The sequence below is a fragment of the Ranitomeya imitator genome, chromosome 1 (genome assembly GCF_032444005.1).
Source record: "Ranitomeya imitator isolate aRanImi1 chromosome 1, aRanImi1.pri, whole genome shotgun sequence".
In the NCBI taxonomy this organism is placed as follows: Eukaryota; Metazoa; Chordata; class Amphibia; order Anura; family Dendrobatidae; genus Ranitomeya; species Ranitomeya imitator.
The window spans coordinates 1,208,452,994-1,208,470,281 of NC_091282.1; the positions used below are offsets into that span (position 1 = coordinate 1,208,452,994).

Below are 17,288 nucleotides of genomic sequence, written 5' to 3' on the forward strand. Positions count from 1 at the left end.
ATTGGCAGCCATTGGGGGAACAGGGTGCAGGCGGCAGCAGTTCTGAAGCAGAGGAGGAGGAGGGGCCGCAGCAGGCATCAACATCGCCACAGGTTCCATCTGCCGGGCCCGTATCTTGCCCAAAACGCGTGGCAAAGCCAAAACCTGGTGGAGGACAGCGTGGCCATCCGGTTAAAGCTCAGTCTGCAATGCCTGAAAAGGTATCCGATGCTAGAAAGAGTGCAGTCTGGCATTTTTTTAAACAACATCCAATTGATCAGCGCAAAGTCATCTGTCAAAAATGTTCTACTTCCTTAAGCAGAGGTCAGAATCTGAAAAGTCTCAATACTAGTTGCATGCATAGACATTTAACCACCATGCATTTGAAAGCTTGGACTAACTACCAAACGTCCCTTAAGGTTGTTGCACCCTCGGCCAATGAAGCTAGTCATCAACGCAACATCCCTTCCGGCAGTGTAGGACCACCATTTAGCGCACCACCTGCTGTATCTGTGCAGGTATCTTTGCCAGGCCAAAGCAGTCAGGGTCAGGGAATCACCAGTTTCGTAGTAGGAAACACTGCATCTAGGGCACCGGCGGCAACAATACCATCTCCCACCGTCTCTCAGTCTGCCATGTCCACCGGCACCCCCGCTAGTTCCACGATCTCCATCTCTCCAGTCCAGCTCACCCTACATGAGACTATGGTTAGAAAAAGGAAATACTTAGCCTCGCATCCGCGTACACAGGGTTTGAACGCCCACATAGCTAGACTAATCTCGTTAGAGATGATGCCCTACCGGTTAGTTGAAAGCGAAGCTTTCAAAGACCTGATGGACTACGCTGTACCACGCTACGAGCTACCCAGTCGACACTTTTTTTCCAGAAAAGCCATCCCAGCCCTCCACCAGCATGTTAAAGAGCGCATCGTCCATGCACTCAGGCAATCTGTGAGCACAAAGGTGCACCTGACAACAGATGCATGGACCAGTAGGCATGGCCAGGGACGTTACGTGTCCATCACGGCACACTGGGTAAATGTGGTGGATTCAGGGTCCACAGGGGACAGCAAGTTTGGGACAGTTCTGCCTAGCCCACGGTCTAGTAAACAGTTGTCTGTAGCCGTTCGCACCCCCTCCTCCTCCTCCTCCTCCTCGTCCTCCTGCAGAAGCAAGAGCTCGTCCACAGACCGCAGTCGCACAAACACTCCATCCGCACCTGCCACTGTTGCACACCAGGTCTCCCATTATGGGGCAGCTACTGGCATACGTCAGCAGGCTGTATTGGCTATGAAGTGTTTGGGCGACAATAGACACACCGCGGAAGTTCTGTCCGAGTTCTTGCAGCAAGAAACGCAGTCGTGGCTGGGCACTGTAGATCTTGAGGCAGGCAAGGTAGTGAGTGATAACGGAAGGAATTTCATGGCTGCCATCTCCCTTTCCCAACTGAAACACATTCCTTGCCTGGCTCACACCTTAAACCTGGTGGTGCAGTGCTTCCTGAAAAGTTATCCGGGGTTATCCGACCTGCTCCTCAAAGTGCGTGGACTTTGCGCACATATCCGCCGTTCGCCTGTACACTCCAGCCGTATGCAGACCTATCAGCGTTCTTTGAACCTTCCCCAGCATCGCCTAATCATAGACGTTGCAACAAGGTGGAACTCAACACTGCACATGCTTCAGAGACTGTGCGAACAGAGGCGGGCTGTTATGTTTTTGTGGGAGGATACACATACACGGGCAGGCAGTAGGATGGCAGACATGGAGTTGTCAGGTGTGCAGTGGTCGAAGATTCAAGACATGTGTCAAGTCCTTCAGTGTTTTGAGGAATGCACACGGCTGGTTAGTGCAGACAACGCCATAATAAGCATGAGCATCCCCCTAATGCGTCTGCTGATGCAAAGTTTGATGCACATAAAGGATCAGGCGTCTGCACCAGAGGAAGAGGAAAGCCTTGATGACAGTCAGCGATTGTCTGGTCAGGGCAGTGTACATGACGAGGTACCGGGCGAAGAGGAGGTGGAGGATGAGGAGGATGATGGGGATGAGTATATTTTTAATGAGGAAGCTTTCCCGGGGGCACGGGAAATTGGTGGCGTGGCAAGGCCGGGTTCTGGTTTTTTGAGGGACACAAGTGACGTAGATTTGCCTGCAACTGCCCCTCAACCAAGCACAACCGCAGATTTGACAACGGGAACTTTGGCCCACATGGCGGATTATGCCTTGCGTATCCTCAAAAGGGACACACGCATTACAAAAATGATGAACGATGACGATTACTGGTTGGCCTGCCTCCTTGATCCTCGCTATAAAGGCAAATTGCAAAATATTATGCCACATGAGAACTTGGAACTAATATTAGCAACAAAACAATCAACTCTTGTTGACCGTTTGCTTCTGGCATTCCCTGCACACAGCGCCCGTGATCGTTCTCACACGAGCTGCAGGGGCCAGCAGACCAGAGGTGTTAGAGGGGCAGAAATCAGAAGTGGCGTTGGCCAGAGGGGTTTTCTGACCAGGTTGTGGAGTGATTTTTCTATGACCGCAGACAGGACAGGTACTGCAGCATCAATTCAAAGTGACAGGAGACAACATTTGTCCAGTATGGTTACAAACTATTTTTCATCCCTTATCGACGTTCTCCCTCAACCTTCATTCCCATTTGATTACTGGGCATCCAAATTAGACACCTGGCCAGAATTGGCAGAATATGCATTGCAGGAGCTTGCTTGCCCGGCAGCTAGTGTCCTATCAGAAAGAGTATTCAGTGCTGCAGGTTCAATACTAACAGAAAAAAGGACTCGTCTGGCTACCCAAAATGTAGATGATCTAACCTTCATTAAAATGAACCACAACTGGATTTCAAAATCTTTTGCCCCACCCTGCCCGGCTGACACCTAGCTTTCCTATGAAAAGGTCTTGCCTGTGGACTATTCTGAATGACTTTTCCAATCTCGTAATTTTCTTCACCTGATTGTCCAGCATACGACATGTTTCCACCTCACGAAATGGCCAAACTCCCCACACGGGGCCGTGCTATCGCCACTTTGCGCTTGGACCCTTGAGAGTGCTGTTTGTCTGAAGAGGTGGGTGTGGCCGCTTTTGGTCGACGGCACTGCCACTGGGTCCCTCATAGTCCAATAAAGTGTCTCTGGCGGTGGTGGTGCGCACCCAACGTCAGACACACCGTTGTAATATGAGGGGCCCTGTGCCTGTACCGCCGGCCACAAGACAGTTCCCCCCCCCAGCTCAAACAGTGCTCTACCACTAGCAAAATTATCTCTCACAGCTTCACCAATGTGTAGTCTAGGCGCTGACATCCTTCAATGCCTGGCACTGACAATACCATTGTTTTGACATTTTTGTTATGTTAGGCCTTCGAAGCCTGTCTGCGGTCCCTTCTTTCTACAACTACTACACTGACCAGGCCACTGCTGGCCGTGTTACCCTGGAACCAATTTAAAAGTGCCTACAGCCAGCCCAAGTTTATGTTAGGCCTTGGAAGCCTGTCTGCGGTCACTCCTTCCACTAGACTTCCACTGACCAGACCACTGCTGCCCGTGTACCCCTGGAACCAATTTAAAAGTGCCTACAGCCAGCCCAAGTTTGTTATGTTAGGCCTTGGAAGCCTGTCTGCGGTCACTCCTTCCACTAGACTTCCACTGACCAGACCACTGCTGCCCGTGTACCCCTGGAACCAATTTAAAAGTGCCTACAGCCAGCCCAAGTTTGTTATGTTAGGCCTTCGAAGCCTGTCTGCGGTCACTCCTTCCACTAGACTTCCACTGACCATACACTGCTGCCCATGTACCCCTGGAACAAATTTAAAAGTGCCTACAGCCAGCCCAAGTTTGTTATGTTAGGCCTTCGAAGCCTGTCTGCGTCCCGTTCTTTCAACTACAACTACACTGACCAGGCCACTGATGGCCGTGTTCCCTTGGAACCAATTTTAACTTGCCTACAGCCAGCCCTATGTTATTATGTTAGGCCTTCGAAGCCTGTCTGCGGTCACTCCTTCCACTAGACTTCCACTGACCATACACTGCTGCCCATGTACCCCTGGAACCAATTTAAAGTGCCTACAGCCAGCCCAATTTTGTTATGTTAGGCCTTCGAAGCCTGTCTGCGGTCACTCCTTCCACTAGACTTCCACTGACCAGACCACTGCTGCCCGTGTACCCCTGGAACCAATTTAAAAGTGCCTACAGCCAGCCCAAGTTTGTTATGTTAGGCCTTCGAAGCCTGTCTGCGGTCACTCCTTCCACTAGACTTCCACTGACCAGACCACTGCTGCCCGTGTACCCCTGGAACCAATTTAAAAGTGCCTACAGCCAGCCCAAGTTTGTTATGTTAGGCCTTGGAAGCCTGTCTGCGGTCACTCCTTCCACTAGACTTCCACTGACCAGACCACTGCTGCCCGTGTACCCCTGGAACCAATTTAAAAGTGCCTACAGCCAGCCCAAGTTTGTTATGTTAGGCCTTGGAAGCCTGTCTGCGGTCACTCCTTCCACTAGACTTCCACTGACCAGACCACTGCTGCCGTGTACCCCTGGAACCAATTTAAAAGTGCCTACAGCCAGCCCAAGTTTGTTATGTTAGGCCTTCGAAGCCTGTCTGCGGTCACTCCTTCCACTAGACTTCCACTGACCAGACCACTGCTGCCCGTGTACCCCTGGAACCAATTTAAAAGTGCCTACAGCCAGCCCAAGTTTGTTATGTTAGGCCTTCGAAGCCTGTCTGCGGTCACTCCTTCCACTAGACTTCCACTGACCAGACCACTGCTGCCCGTGTACCCCTGGAACCAATTTAAAAGTGCCTACAGCCAGCCCAAGTTTGTTATGTTAGGCCTTGGAAGCCTGTCTGCGGTCACTCCTTCCACTAGACTTCCACTGACCATACACTGCTGCCCATGTACCCCTGGAACAAATTTAAAAGTGCCTACAGCCAGCCCAAGTTTGTTATGTTAGGCCTTCGAAGCCTGTCTGCGTCCCGTTCTTTCAACTACAACTACACTGACCAGGCCACTGATGGCCGTGTTCCCTTGGAACCAATTTTAACTTGCCTACAGCCAGCCCTATGTTATTATGTTAGGCCTTCGAAGCCTGTCTGCGTCCCGTTCTTTCAACTACAACTACACTGACCAGGCCACTGATGGCCGTGTTCCCCTGGAACCAATTTTAACTTGCCTACAGCCAGCCCAATGTTAGGCCTTTGATGCCTGTCTGCCGTCAATCCTTCCACTAGGCCTCCACTGACCTGTCTATTGCTGCCCGTGTACCCCTTGAACCAACATCATTAAATATAAAAAAAATTAATTTGATTATAAAAAATAAGATCGTGTTGAGATCTCAAATGCAGACATTTTAACAATCAAAACAAACACACAACAAATATCTGGAACTGTACTACAAAGGTCCAACAGCTACAATTTCTTTCTCCTGCAAGAAGTTAACTGAAAGTTTTTTGGAGTTGTTAACACAGATATGGCATCCACCGAGTGTTGTCCTGTCGCGTCTCCTTTAAATTATTTCCAATAAGATGTTAAACTATTAATTTAATAAAATCAATAATTAAAAAAATAATTGAGTAAGTCAAAAGCACATTGCAAAGAAACATTAATTACAAATCAAGAAGCATGGCGCGTCCGAGGGTGAGTAGATACCGAATAAGAATATAATCACCCTCGGACGCGCAATGCTTATTTACAACAGCCTTCCTTCCTAAGAATCAGCCCTTCCGTGGTGTAGAGAGAGGTTGTGTTACACTCCAAGGTGTTCCCCAGGTTGCCTTTCCTGAGCTTCGATCTTCATGCTCTCGTTTAGTAGGTGTCGGAAAGTAGGCTGCATTAGGCCTACAAATTGGGTATGGGGTGGAGAGAGATGGTGTGTTACACTCCAAGGTGTTCCCCAGGTTTCCTTGCCATTGCTTCGGTCTTCCGACTCTCGTTTAGTAGTTGTAGAAAAGTACACTGCATTAGGCCTAAAAAATGGGTATGGGGTGTAGAGAGAGGTTGTGTTACACTCCAAGGTGTTCCCCAGGTTGCCTTTCCTGAGCTTCGATCTTCATGCTCTCGTTTAGTAGGTGTCGGAAAGTAGGCTGCATTAGGCCTACAAATTGGGTATGGGGTGGAGAGAGATGGTGTGTTACACTCCAAGGTGTTCCCCAGGTTTCCTTGCCATTGCTTCGGTCTTCCGACTCTCGTTTAGTAGTTGTAGAAAAGTACACAGCATTAGGCCTACAAAATGGGTATGGGGTGGAGAGAGATGGTGTGTTACACTCCAAGGTGTTCCCCAGGTTGCCTTTCCTGAGCTTCGATCTTCATGCTCTCGTTTAGTAGGTGTCGGAAAGTAGGCTGCATTAGGCCTACAAATTGGGTATGGGGTGGAGAGAGATGGTGTGTTACACTCCAAGGTGTTCCCCAGGTTTCCTTGCCATTGCTTCGGTCTTCCGACTCTCGTTTAGTAGTTGTAGAAAAGTACACAGCATTAGGCCTACAAAATGGGTATGGGGTGGAGAGAGATGGTGTGTTACACTCCAAGGTGTTCCCCAGGTTGCCTTTCCTGAGTTTCGATCTTCATGCTCTCGTTTAGTAGGTGTCGGAAAGTAGGCTGCATTAGGCCTAAAAAATGGGGAATGGGGTGGAGAGAGATGGTGTGTTACACTCCAAGGTGTTCCCCAGGTTTCCTTGCCATTGCTTCGGTCTTCCGACTCTCGTTTAGTAGTTGTAGAAAAGTACACTGCATTAGGCCTAAAAAATGGGTATGGGGTGGAGAGAGATGGTGTGTTACACTCCAAGGTGTTCCCCAGGTTGCCTTTCCTGAGCTTCGATCTTCATGCTCTCGTTTAGTAGGTGTCGGAAAGTAGGCTGCATTAGGCCTACAAATTGGGTATGGGGTGGAGAGAGATGGTGTGTTACACTCCAAGGTGTTCCCCAGGTTTCCTTGCCATTGCTTCGGTCTTCCGACTCTCGTTTAGTAGTTGTAGAAAAGTACACAGCATTAGGCCTACAAAATGGGTATGGGGTGGAGAGAGATGGTGTGTTACACTCCAAGGTGTTCCCCAGGTTGCCTTTCCTGAGCTTCTATCTTCAGGCTCTCATTAAATTGTGGTTAAATGGAACAACTGCATTTGGCGTACTAGTTGGTTTGGGGCCTACTATCGGTGTCTGCCACTCCTTGCTGTTCTCCTGGTTTCCTGTCCTGAAATACCATTTTCAGCCTCTCGTTAAGTAGTTGTTAATGTTAGACTGCATTTGGCCTACTAGTTGGGTTGGGGCCTACTATCGGTGTCTGCCACTCCTTGCTGTTCTCCTCCACTGAACAAAGCTGTGCCGCCTGTTTACTACGGTTGCCAATTTTGAACTGCATTTCGACTACTTACTGATTTGGCCCTACTCTCTGTGTCAGCCTCTCATTCCAGTTGTCCTCCACTGCAATGCCCCCTGGTTATTCCTGTGTTACCAATTTTGAACTGCATTTAGCCCACTTTCTTCTTTGGGCCTATATCTGTGTTTCCACTTCATCGTGCCCATTGCCCAGCCAGTGATAGATGAGTCTGCTGGTACATTGACCCATAACGCAACATTCCCCGTGCACGCTACACAACAACATTGTGACCCTGCTGAAAGTCAGGTTGCTCTTCCCGCATACCATACCACCTTACACGGGGACAAAGAGGAAGGTGCAGATGAAAGTGCAGGTTCCTTCATCAGGTGGGGGGAGGAATACTAGTTGGCGACGTCACTGGCACAGGGCCTCTCATAGTACGCAAAAGTGTTGCTGCCGGTGGGAGGCGCCCCCGCCGTGCAAACACACCGCTGTACTTTGAGGGGCCCTGTGCCAGTGCCAATGCCAACGAGTGGGCCCCCCCTGCTTGCTCAGGTTCACAGCACTTGCAAAGTTGAAATACTTACCTCTCCCTGCTCCACTGCCGTGACGTGGTCCAGATTTCCTGGGCCCACTAATTACTTGAACCAGCCCTACCCCCCACAACTTTAGCCAAATGACCCCCAATTTCAAATGCCTTCCAATTATTATAAGGTAAATTACGCTTGACAAGCTTCATTAAGAAGAATGGATGGTTTTGACATTAAAATGGGCACTCTAGGTGTTTTCCTGGCCCCCACTCACTGCCGACTATGCTGCCCCATTGACTTGCATTGGGTTTCGTGTTTCGGTCGATCCCGACTTTACGTCATAATCGGCCGATTTCACTCGACCCGACTTTGGACATAGTCGGGTTTCGCAAAACCCGGCTCGACTCTAAAAAGGTCAAGGTCGCTCAACTCTAGTCGTCTTCACTTTCTGACATGTGCGGTGCCTGGAGGTGCACACCTGTCTACAGAGGAGCAATGATGTCCAGTGGTGTAACTACAAAGTGAGGGGCCCCGGTGCGAACTTTCAAATGGGCCCCCCCCCCCGCGCCAAAATATTTCCCACCGAAATTCACATTTTCCCTATTCATTTCGCACACTATAGTTTTGTTGCAATGTTGTATAGTCCGACCTAATACTGCCCTGTAATCGCTGAGAAAAAATGATTTTATAACTAACATGTCCCTCTGCTAATTAGGGCGATGTCTTCGGAAGTGCAGACTCCGGGCGTTCGTGTCCTCCCTCGCTCTAATTCCAAGCGCACGGCCGGCGTTAGAAATCTGTGCGCTGTTTCTTCCTGGTGTGACGCACGTCTGCGTGATTTCCAGTCCTGTGCAGTGTGGGGGTGTATTGGGTGTACTGGTCGGCTCCGGAGCATGCGCACTGCACATTCTGATGCTGGCGAGTACACGCAATACTCCCCCATAGTGCACATGCTGGGCTCTGCCCACAGCCGTGTGCCATTCTTCCCGACTCGGAAATTTACAGCCCGTACACACAGCGGCTCCGCTCCATACACCTCGTACACGCGCGGCTCCGCTCCATACACCTCGTACACACAGCGGCTCCGCTCCATACACCTCGTACACGCGCGGTTCCGCTCCATACACCTCATACACACGCAGCACCACTCCGTACACTCCATACACACGCGGCTCCGCTTCGTCCACCTCGTACGCACGCGGCTCCGCTTCGTCCACCCTGTAAACTTACCCTCATCCAGCACCATGACAACCAGCACAGCAGAGTCCTGCATACACTGAGGCCCCTGATCATGTGACCCCTGACTCCTCCCCCTCCTGTGACCTCATCACAGGTCCTGTGCACACATATATATAATAAATATTTTCGTGATCTCGGGCTGGGTGAGGGCTTATTTATTGCGTGCTGAGCTGAGACTTTTATTGATACCATTTTGGTGTAGATATGATCTTTTGATCGCTCATTATTGCATTTTAATTCAATGTTTTTGAGATTCTTTTCTCGTTACGCCATTTACCGGTCGGATTAATTCTCTTTATATGCTGATAGATTGGGCGATCCTGAACCCGGCTTTACCAAATGTGGTGTGTGTTTGTTTTTTTTGTTTTTTATGGGGGGGTGATATGATCTGATCTTCTTCTTTTTTTTTTTTCTTTTTTTTTTCTTTACTTGCTTCACTAATCTCCATGGGAGACTAGAAGCTGCAATCATCCGATGGCTTGTGGTCCATAGTGAGCATTTCTGCTACATAGAGCCGGGCTGCAGACCACCTATGGGCACCGACCTCTGGGCTGCTCTCATAGCGATCCTGCAATGTCAGCCACAGACGTCTGCTGCAGACCCCGGGTTGCTATGCCAACCCATCCGCGACCCACAGTCATGTGACACAGGCGATGATGGGCAGGATTAGGAACGCACTTCCGGCCCGGGCATGTTAAATCCCACTGTCAGTAACAGCTGCAAGTACTACGGGCACATGACAGCGGTTCAAATCAGCCGACAGGTGCCGGAAAAGCTGCGGGCTCATCTCCAGAACCCGCAGCAAACAGGGGCAGCCCACGTTAGAAGAAACTATACGTCTATAGACACATGGATACTTTTATACCCTAATTCAAAAGACTACACAATAATGCGCCCAAGGAGAGAAAAGGGCTCAAAGTCATAAGAACTTGTCCCACTCTGCCCCCAATTACTGTCATGGACCGGTCTCTGAATCAGGCAACTCCTTCTACATAATCTTAAGAATTGTTTTGTTTTATGCCATTGATTAGTTGCTGTTCCCTCCATGCAGGGCCCGGTGGTGACCGACAATGGGAATTTTTTGCTTGACTGGAAGTTTGACAAAGTTCATGACTGGGCGGACGTTAATACGGCCATCAAGATGATTCCAGGTGAGTCTGGGCCGTATGTATCCGCTCTATGGTGGTGGGACAAAGCCTCTCATTATGGGGCGGGAGGATCTGGTGACTTTTCTCCTCTCCGCACCCTTCTACTACAGGTAAGTCCGTTCCGTCCCTCCTTGATTTTATGACGCCTGAATAAGGGCGTCCTGCAGGTAATCACTGACTTTTGATAGAGGACGGGCCGATAGGGCTGTGCCCTGGCAAAATGGTTTAATATTGGGTCGTCTTTTAGAGAAAATGGTTTTTATCCAGCAGGGGGCTGCATTTTTTAGGAAGGGTAAGTATTTTGCATAGGGCAAAAGTTGGAGTCATTGGCATAACTGAGGTGAGGGTGGAAAGAGGGGCACCTGCGCTGGTGCAAAATTCTTAGGGGTGCAAAATTTTGAAAGAGGGGAGGTCAACGTTGGATCCTGTGTATCCAGCAGGGGGGCAGCATTGGGTGACGGCCCTGATGCAAAATTTCAAAGGTGAAGCAGGAACTGTTTGCTTTTTGTTTTTCTCCTCCAAAATGTGCGGGAGACGTCTTGAAATCTTAATTCTAATAAGGCTGCCGTCACACAGTCAGTATTTGGTCAGACAAGTTTCTATTAACTTTATTTTATAGTGGTGCACAATGCAGGCTTCTGTAAGGACATGTTCACACAACGTCTTTAAAACACCGAGGTTTTTCAAGTCGTAGAGCTTCAGAATAGTGCCAGTGGCCTCTTTCCTAAAACATCTTCCTCAGTCTATTCCATCGAAAGAAACAAACTAGGCTTGAAAATGGAAGCTGCCCAAAGAATGGATGGGTCTCTTCTCTTAGCCCACTCATGGCTCTTGACATCTGTCCGCAGAAGCTCACTCAATGGCGGCGATCGTCTTTCTCCAACACGTCAGTGTAACGGTCTACCAGCGCTTCTACTATGTGGAGATCTATGGCTTATCCGCGGAATGTCTGATGGACCTTGAATCCATCTCTATAGTCTGCTTGGTGATTTAGGTCATTACATCCGCGTGCGGAAATGATTGGAGACGTGGCCACCACCTCATACAAAGGAGTGTGCATGTGTGACCACCTCTCCAGTCATCCTTCCTCTGGGTATGGCGGTCTCTCTCAATATTTGTGGGACCGGCATCTTTCTGCTCTCCTGACCTACATGCCTCACACCGGTAACGCCCCCTCTCATTTACAATAAGCTCTGGAGTCAGATTCTCGGGGAGATCTATGTCAGGCCCATAGATCTTAACTAGTGACGAGTGAATATACTCGTTGCTCGGGTTTATCCGAGCACGCTCGGGTGGTCTCCGAGTATTTGTTAGTGTTCAGAGATTAAGTTTTCGTCTCCAAAAACTGAATGATTTACAGCTATTAGCCAGGCTGAGTACATGTGGGGGTTGCCTGGTTGCTAGGGAATCCCAACATGTAATCAAGCAGGCTAATAGCTGTAAATCATTCAGCTGCGGCGATGAAAACTTAATCTCCGAATACTAACAAATACTCGGAGGTCACCCGAGCAACGAGTACACTCGCTCATCACTAATCTTAACTGCTCATATTAAAAAAAAAAAAACTTGGATTTTTCTGGAATAAAGCCTCATATCGCAGATATCAGGGTATCATTTTATTCAACTCCTTATGACCTAGATGCCAATATAGACGGCTCAGGAGTATTGATCCTGCTGACACTTTGTGCATGATTTTCCATGTGTCACTATTTAGTGGCCAAGCTTCTTTTCCATGCCAATGGGTCTACTTGTATATATACGTATATTTTTTTTTTCTGATTGATTTTTGATGTTAAGGATTTTTTTCCTTTTCTCACCCAATGGTCTATATGGTACTGTGAGTAGGTAGACTAGCTCATGTGCACATGTGTAAAATGTTTGAGTACGTGTGTGTGTGTGTATGTATACATGTCTTCTCCTGTCTTAACGTGTGTTTTTTTTTTTTTGTTTGTTTTTTTGTTTTTTTTTTAACGCCTTTACCCCCAAGGGTGGTTTGCACGTCAATGACCAGGCCAATTTTTACAATTCTGACCACTGTCCCTTTATGAGGTTATAACTCCGAAACGCTTCAACGGATCCTGGTGATTCTGACATTGTTTTCTCGTGACATATTGTACTTCATGATAGTGGTAAAATTTCTTTGATAGTACCTGCATTTATTTGTGAAAAAAACGGAAATTTGGCGAAAATTTTGAACATTTCGCAATTTTCAAACTTTGAATTTTTATGCAATTAAATCACAGAGATATGTCACACAAAATACTTAATAAGTAACATTTCCCACATGTCTCCTTTACATCAGCATAATTTTGGAACCAATTTTTTTTTTTTGTTAGGGAGTTATAAGGGTTAAAAGTTGACCAGCAATTTCTCATTTTTACAACACCATTTTTTTTTAGGGACCACGTCTCATTTGAAGTCATTTTGAGGGGTCTATATGATAGAAAATGCCCAAGTGTGACACCATTCTAAAAACTGCACCCCTCAAGGTGCTCAAAACCACATTCAAGAAGTTTATTAACCCTTCAGGTGTTTAATAGGAATTTTTGGAATGTTTAAATAAAAATGAACATTTAACTTTTTTACACAAAAAATTTACTTCAGCTCCAATTTGTTTTATTTTACCAAGGGTAACAGGAGAAATTGGACCCAAAAAGTTGTTGTCCAATTTGTCCTGAGTACGCTGATACCCCATATGTGGCAGTAAACCACTGTTTGGGCGCATGGGAGAGCTCGGAAGGGAAGGAGCGCTATTTGACTTTTCAATGCAAAATTGACAGGAATTGAGATGGGACGCCATGTTGCGTTTGGAGAGCCACTGATGTGCCTAAACATTGAAACCCCCCACAAGTGACACCATTTTGGAAAGTAGACCCCCTAAGGAACTTATCTAGAGGTGTGGTGAGCACTTTGACCCACCAAGTGCTTCACAGAAGTTTATAATGCAGAACCGTAAAAATAAAAAATCATATTTTTTTACAAAAATAATATTTTTGCCCCCAATTTTTTATTTTTTCAAGGGTAAGAGAAGAAATTGGACCTCAAAAGTTGTTGTCCAATTTGTCCTGAGTACGCCGATACCCCATATGTGGCAGTAAACCACTGTTTGGGCGCATGGGAGAGCTCGGAAGGGAAGGAGCGCCGTTTGACTTTTCAATGCAAAATTTACAGGAATTGAGATGGGACGCCATGTTGCGTTTGGAGAGCCACTGATGTGCCTAAACATTGAAACCCCCCACAAGTGACACCATTTTGGAAAGTAGACCCCCTAAGGAACTTATCTGGATGTGTGGTGAGCACTTTGACCCACCAAGGGCTTCACAGAAGTTTATAATGCAGAGCCATAAAAATAAAACAAAATTTTTTTCCCACAAAAATTATTTTTTAGCCCCCAGTTTTGTATTTTCCCTAGGGTAACAGGAGAAATTGGACCCCAAAAGTTGTTGTCCAATTTGTCCTGAGTACGCTGATACCCCATATGTGGGGGGGAACCACCGTTTGGGCGCATGGGAGGGCTCGGAAGGGAAGGAGCATCATTTGGAATGCAGACTTAGATGGATTGGTCTGCAGGCGTCACATTGCGTTTGCAGAGCCCCTAATGTACCTAAACAGTAGAAACCCCCCACAAGTGACCCCATATTGGAAACTAGACCCCTCAATGAACTTATCTAGATGTGTTGTGAGAACTTTGAACCCCCAAGTGTTTCACTACAGTTTATAACGCAGAGCCGTGAAAATAAAAAATCTTTTTGTTTTCCCACAAAAATTATTTTTTAGCCCCCAGTTTTGTATTTTCCCAAGGGTAACAGGAGAAATTGGTCCACAAAAGTTGTTGTCCAATTTGTCCTGAGTACGCTGATACCCCATATGTTGGGGTAAACCCCTGTTTGGGCACACAGGAGAGCTCGGAAGGGAAGGAGCACTGTTTTACTTTTTCAACGCAGAATTGGCTGGAATTGAGATCGGACGCCATGTCGTGTTTGGAGAGCCCCTGATGTGCCGAAACAGTGGAAACCCCCCAATTATAACTGAAACCCTAATCTAAACACACCCCTAACCCTAATTCCAACGGTAACCCTAACCACACCTCTAACCCTGACACACCCCTAACCCTAATCCCAACCCTATTCCCAACTGTAAATGTAATCTAAACCCTAACCCTAACTTTAGCCCCAACCCTAACTGTAGCCCCAACCCTAACCCTAACCCTAACCCTAGCCCTAACCCTAGCCCTAACCCTAGCCCTAGCCCTAACCCTAGCCCTAACCCTAGCCCTAACCCTAACCCTAACCCTAGCCCTAACCCTAGCCCTAACCCTAACCCTAGCCCTAGCCCTAACCCTAGCCCTAGCCCTAATGGGAAAATGGAAATAAATACATTTTTTTTATTTTTCCCTAACTAAGGGGGTGATGAAGGGGGGTTTGATTTACTTTTATAGTGAGTTTTTTAGCGGGTTTTTATGATTGGCAGCCGTCACACACTGAAAGACCCTTTTTATTGCAAAAAATATTTTTTGCAATACCACATTTTGAGAGCTATAATTTTTCCATATTTTGGTCCACAGAGTCATGTGAGGTCTTGTTTTTTGCGGGACGAGTTGACGTTTTTATTGAAAATATTTTTGGGCACGTGACATTTTTTGATCGCTTTTTATTCCGATTTTTGTGAGGAAGAATGACCAAAAGCCAGCTATTCATGAATTTCTATTGGGGGAGGCGTTTATACCGTTCCGCGTTTGGTAAAATTGATAAATCAGTTTTATTCTTCGGGTCAGTACGATTACAGCGACACCTCATTTATATCATTTTTTTATGGTTTGGCGCTTTTATACGATAAAAACTATTTTACAGAAAAAATAATTATTTTTGCATCGCTTTATTCTCAGGACTATAACTTTTTTATTTTTTTGCTGATGAAGCTGTATGGCGGCTCTTTTTTTGCGGGACAATATGACGCTTTCAGCGGTACCATGGTTATTTATATCTGTCCTTTTGATCGCGTGTTATTCCACTTTTTGTTCGGCGGTATGATAATAAAGCGTTGTTTTTTGCCTCGTTTTTTTTTTTTCTTACGGTGTTTACTGAAGGGGTTAACTAGTGGGACAGTTTTATAGGTCGGGTCGTTACGGACGCGGCGATACTAAATATGTGTACTTTTATTGGTTTTTTTTTTTTATTTAGATGAAGAAATGTATTTATGGGAATAATATATATTTTTTTTTTTCATTATTTTGGAATATTTTTTTTTTTTTTTTTTTTTTTACACATTTGGAAAATTTTTTTTTTACTCTTTTACTTTGTCCCAGGGGGGGACATCACAGATCAGTGATCTGACAGTTTGCACAGCACTCTGTCAGATCACTGATCTGACTTACAGTGCTGCAGGCTTCACAGTGCCTGCTCTGAGCAGGCTCTGTGAAGCCACCTCCCTCCCTGCAGGACCCGGATCCGCGGCCATCTTGGATCCGGGGCTGGAGGGAGCAGGGAGGGAGGTGAGACCCTCGCAGCAACGCGATCACATCGCGTTGCTCCGGGGGTCTCAGGGAAGCCCGCAGGGAGCCCCCTCCCTGCGCGGTGCTTCCCTGCACCGCCGGCACATCGCGATCATCTTTGATCGCGATGTGCCAGGGGTTAATGTGCCGGGGGCGGTCCGTGACCGCTCCTGGCACATAGTGCCGGATGTCAGCTGCGATAAGCAGCTGACACCCGGCCGCGATCGGCCGCGCTCCCCCCGTGAGCGCGGCCGATCGGCTATGACGTACTATCCCGTCCAGGGTCAGATAAGCCCAGGGCACCTCGACGGGAAAGTACGTCTAAGGTCACAGAGGGGTTAACCTGTGCTTACAGTATTTGAGTCTCAGATAATAGTTGTGGTTTGTCATTGCTTATATATTGCTTATAATGACCTAAATCACAAAGCAGACTATAGAGATGGATTCAAGGCATGACCTTAGGCTGGGTTCACATTACGTCCAAGCAGTCCATTAGATGGACTGCGTTAACACCGCGGCATAACGTGGTGTAACGCAGTCCGTTAACGCTGCCATTAATCTCTATTTTGAGCGCATCACTAGCGCACGCCCAAAATGGCTGTGCGCTAGTGATGCGCCGTCATTGAGTGACGGACCCTCGGACGCGGGCTGCAGCGTTTCCGGATCAGTCACCGCTAGCGCAGATAGAGCATCTGCTAGCTCTATCTGCGCTAGCGCAATGGCATGTCTAACGCAGCCCGTTTAACGCAATGTGAACCTAGTCTTAGAACGGTTAACACTTTGTTTTTAAATGTTTTTAATTGTTGCTGTGTCCGATGTGTAATCACTGTTTGATATTGAAATAATGAAAAACGTTTTATTCAGCATGGGTGTTCCCAATTCTATGGGCATGCTTTTCTCTTTTTTGTAGTTTCATATATCCCCACACTTGCCCATGGAGAACCCCTCTTAGTATTGCAGCGGTGCCCTCCACACTCTTTTTCTCGGGTCTAATATACCATTCCCAATTTCAGAGGAAATCTGCAATAAAGAGTGATCAGTATGTTGGGGTTGTTTGTTTTATGTTTGCAAACCTACTGACCTTTTTTACTTTCTTTTTTTGCAGGTGTGGTGGACACTGGGCTCTTCATAAATATGGCCGAAAGAGTCTACTTTGGAATGGAGGACGGAACTGTGTCTATTCGTGACAAGCCTGTACATTAGCCTGTAAACGTGCCTCTTGTGCCTTACCCATAGCCAATCATTTGTGCCATTCTATACTTTTTGAAGTTTTCCAGCTTAAACTACTGTTTTACATGTCACATTTTGCCTTTTTTCAATGGTATGTTTTAGATAAGAAGATATTCAAGCGGTACCAATCCACTTTATAACCTGTGCCATGTACATGGGAACATACTCAGGGCTGACACCCAATGATGGCAACCATGCTAAGGATGCAAACGATCACTGCCCCACCGGCCAATGACATTGCCGAGGTCCTTAACCCCTTTACCCCCAAGGGTGGTTTGCACGTCAATGACCGGGCCAATTTTTACAATTCTGACCACTGTCCCTTTATGAAGTTATAACTCTGGAAC

General features: G+C 47.1%; 1 protein-coding gene across 2 annotated transcripts in view; it reads left to right on the forward strand.

Annotated features, from left to right (window-relative positions):
• The window catches only part of RPIA (ribose 5-phosphate isomerase A), a 102,424-nt gene extending 85,412 nt beyond the window's left edge, over window positions 1-17,012 (forward strand). For both annotated transcript variants that reach the window (XM_069744962.1, XM_069744961.1), the window contains exons 9-10: window positions 10,124-10,223; window positions 16,817-17,012. In XM_069744962.1, the coding sequence (XP_069601063.1) occupies window positions 10,124-10,223; window positions 16,817-16,914 (198 nt within the window). In that variant the 3' untranslated portion in view covers window positions 16,915-17,012. The remainder of the gene's footprint in view (window positions 1-10,123; window positions 10,224-16,816) is intronic.
• Window positions 17,013-17,288: the final 276 nt, after the last annotated feature.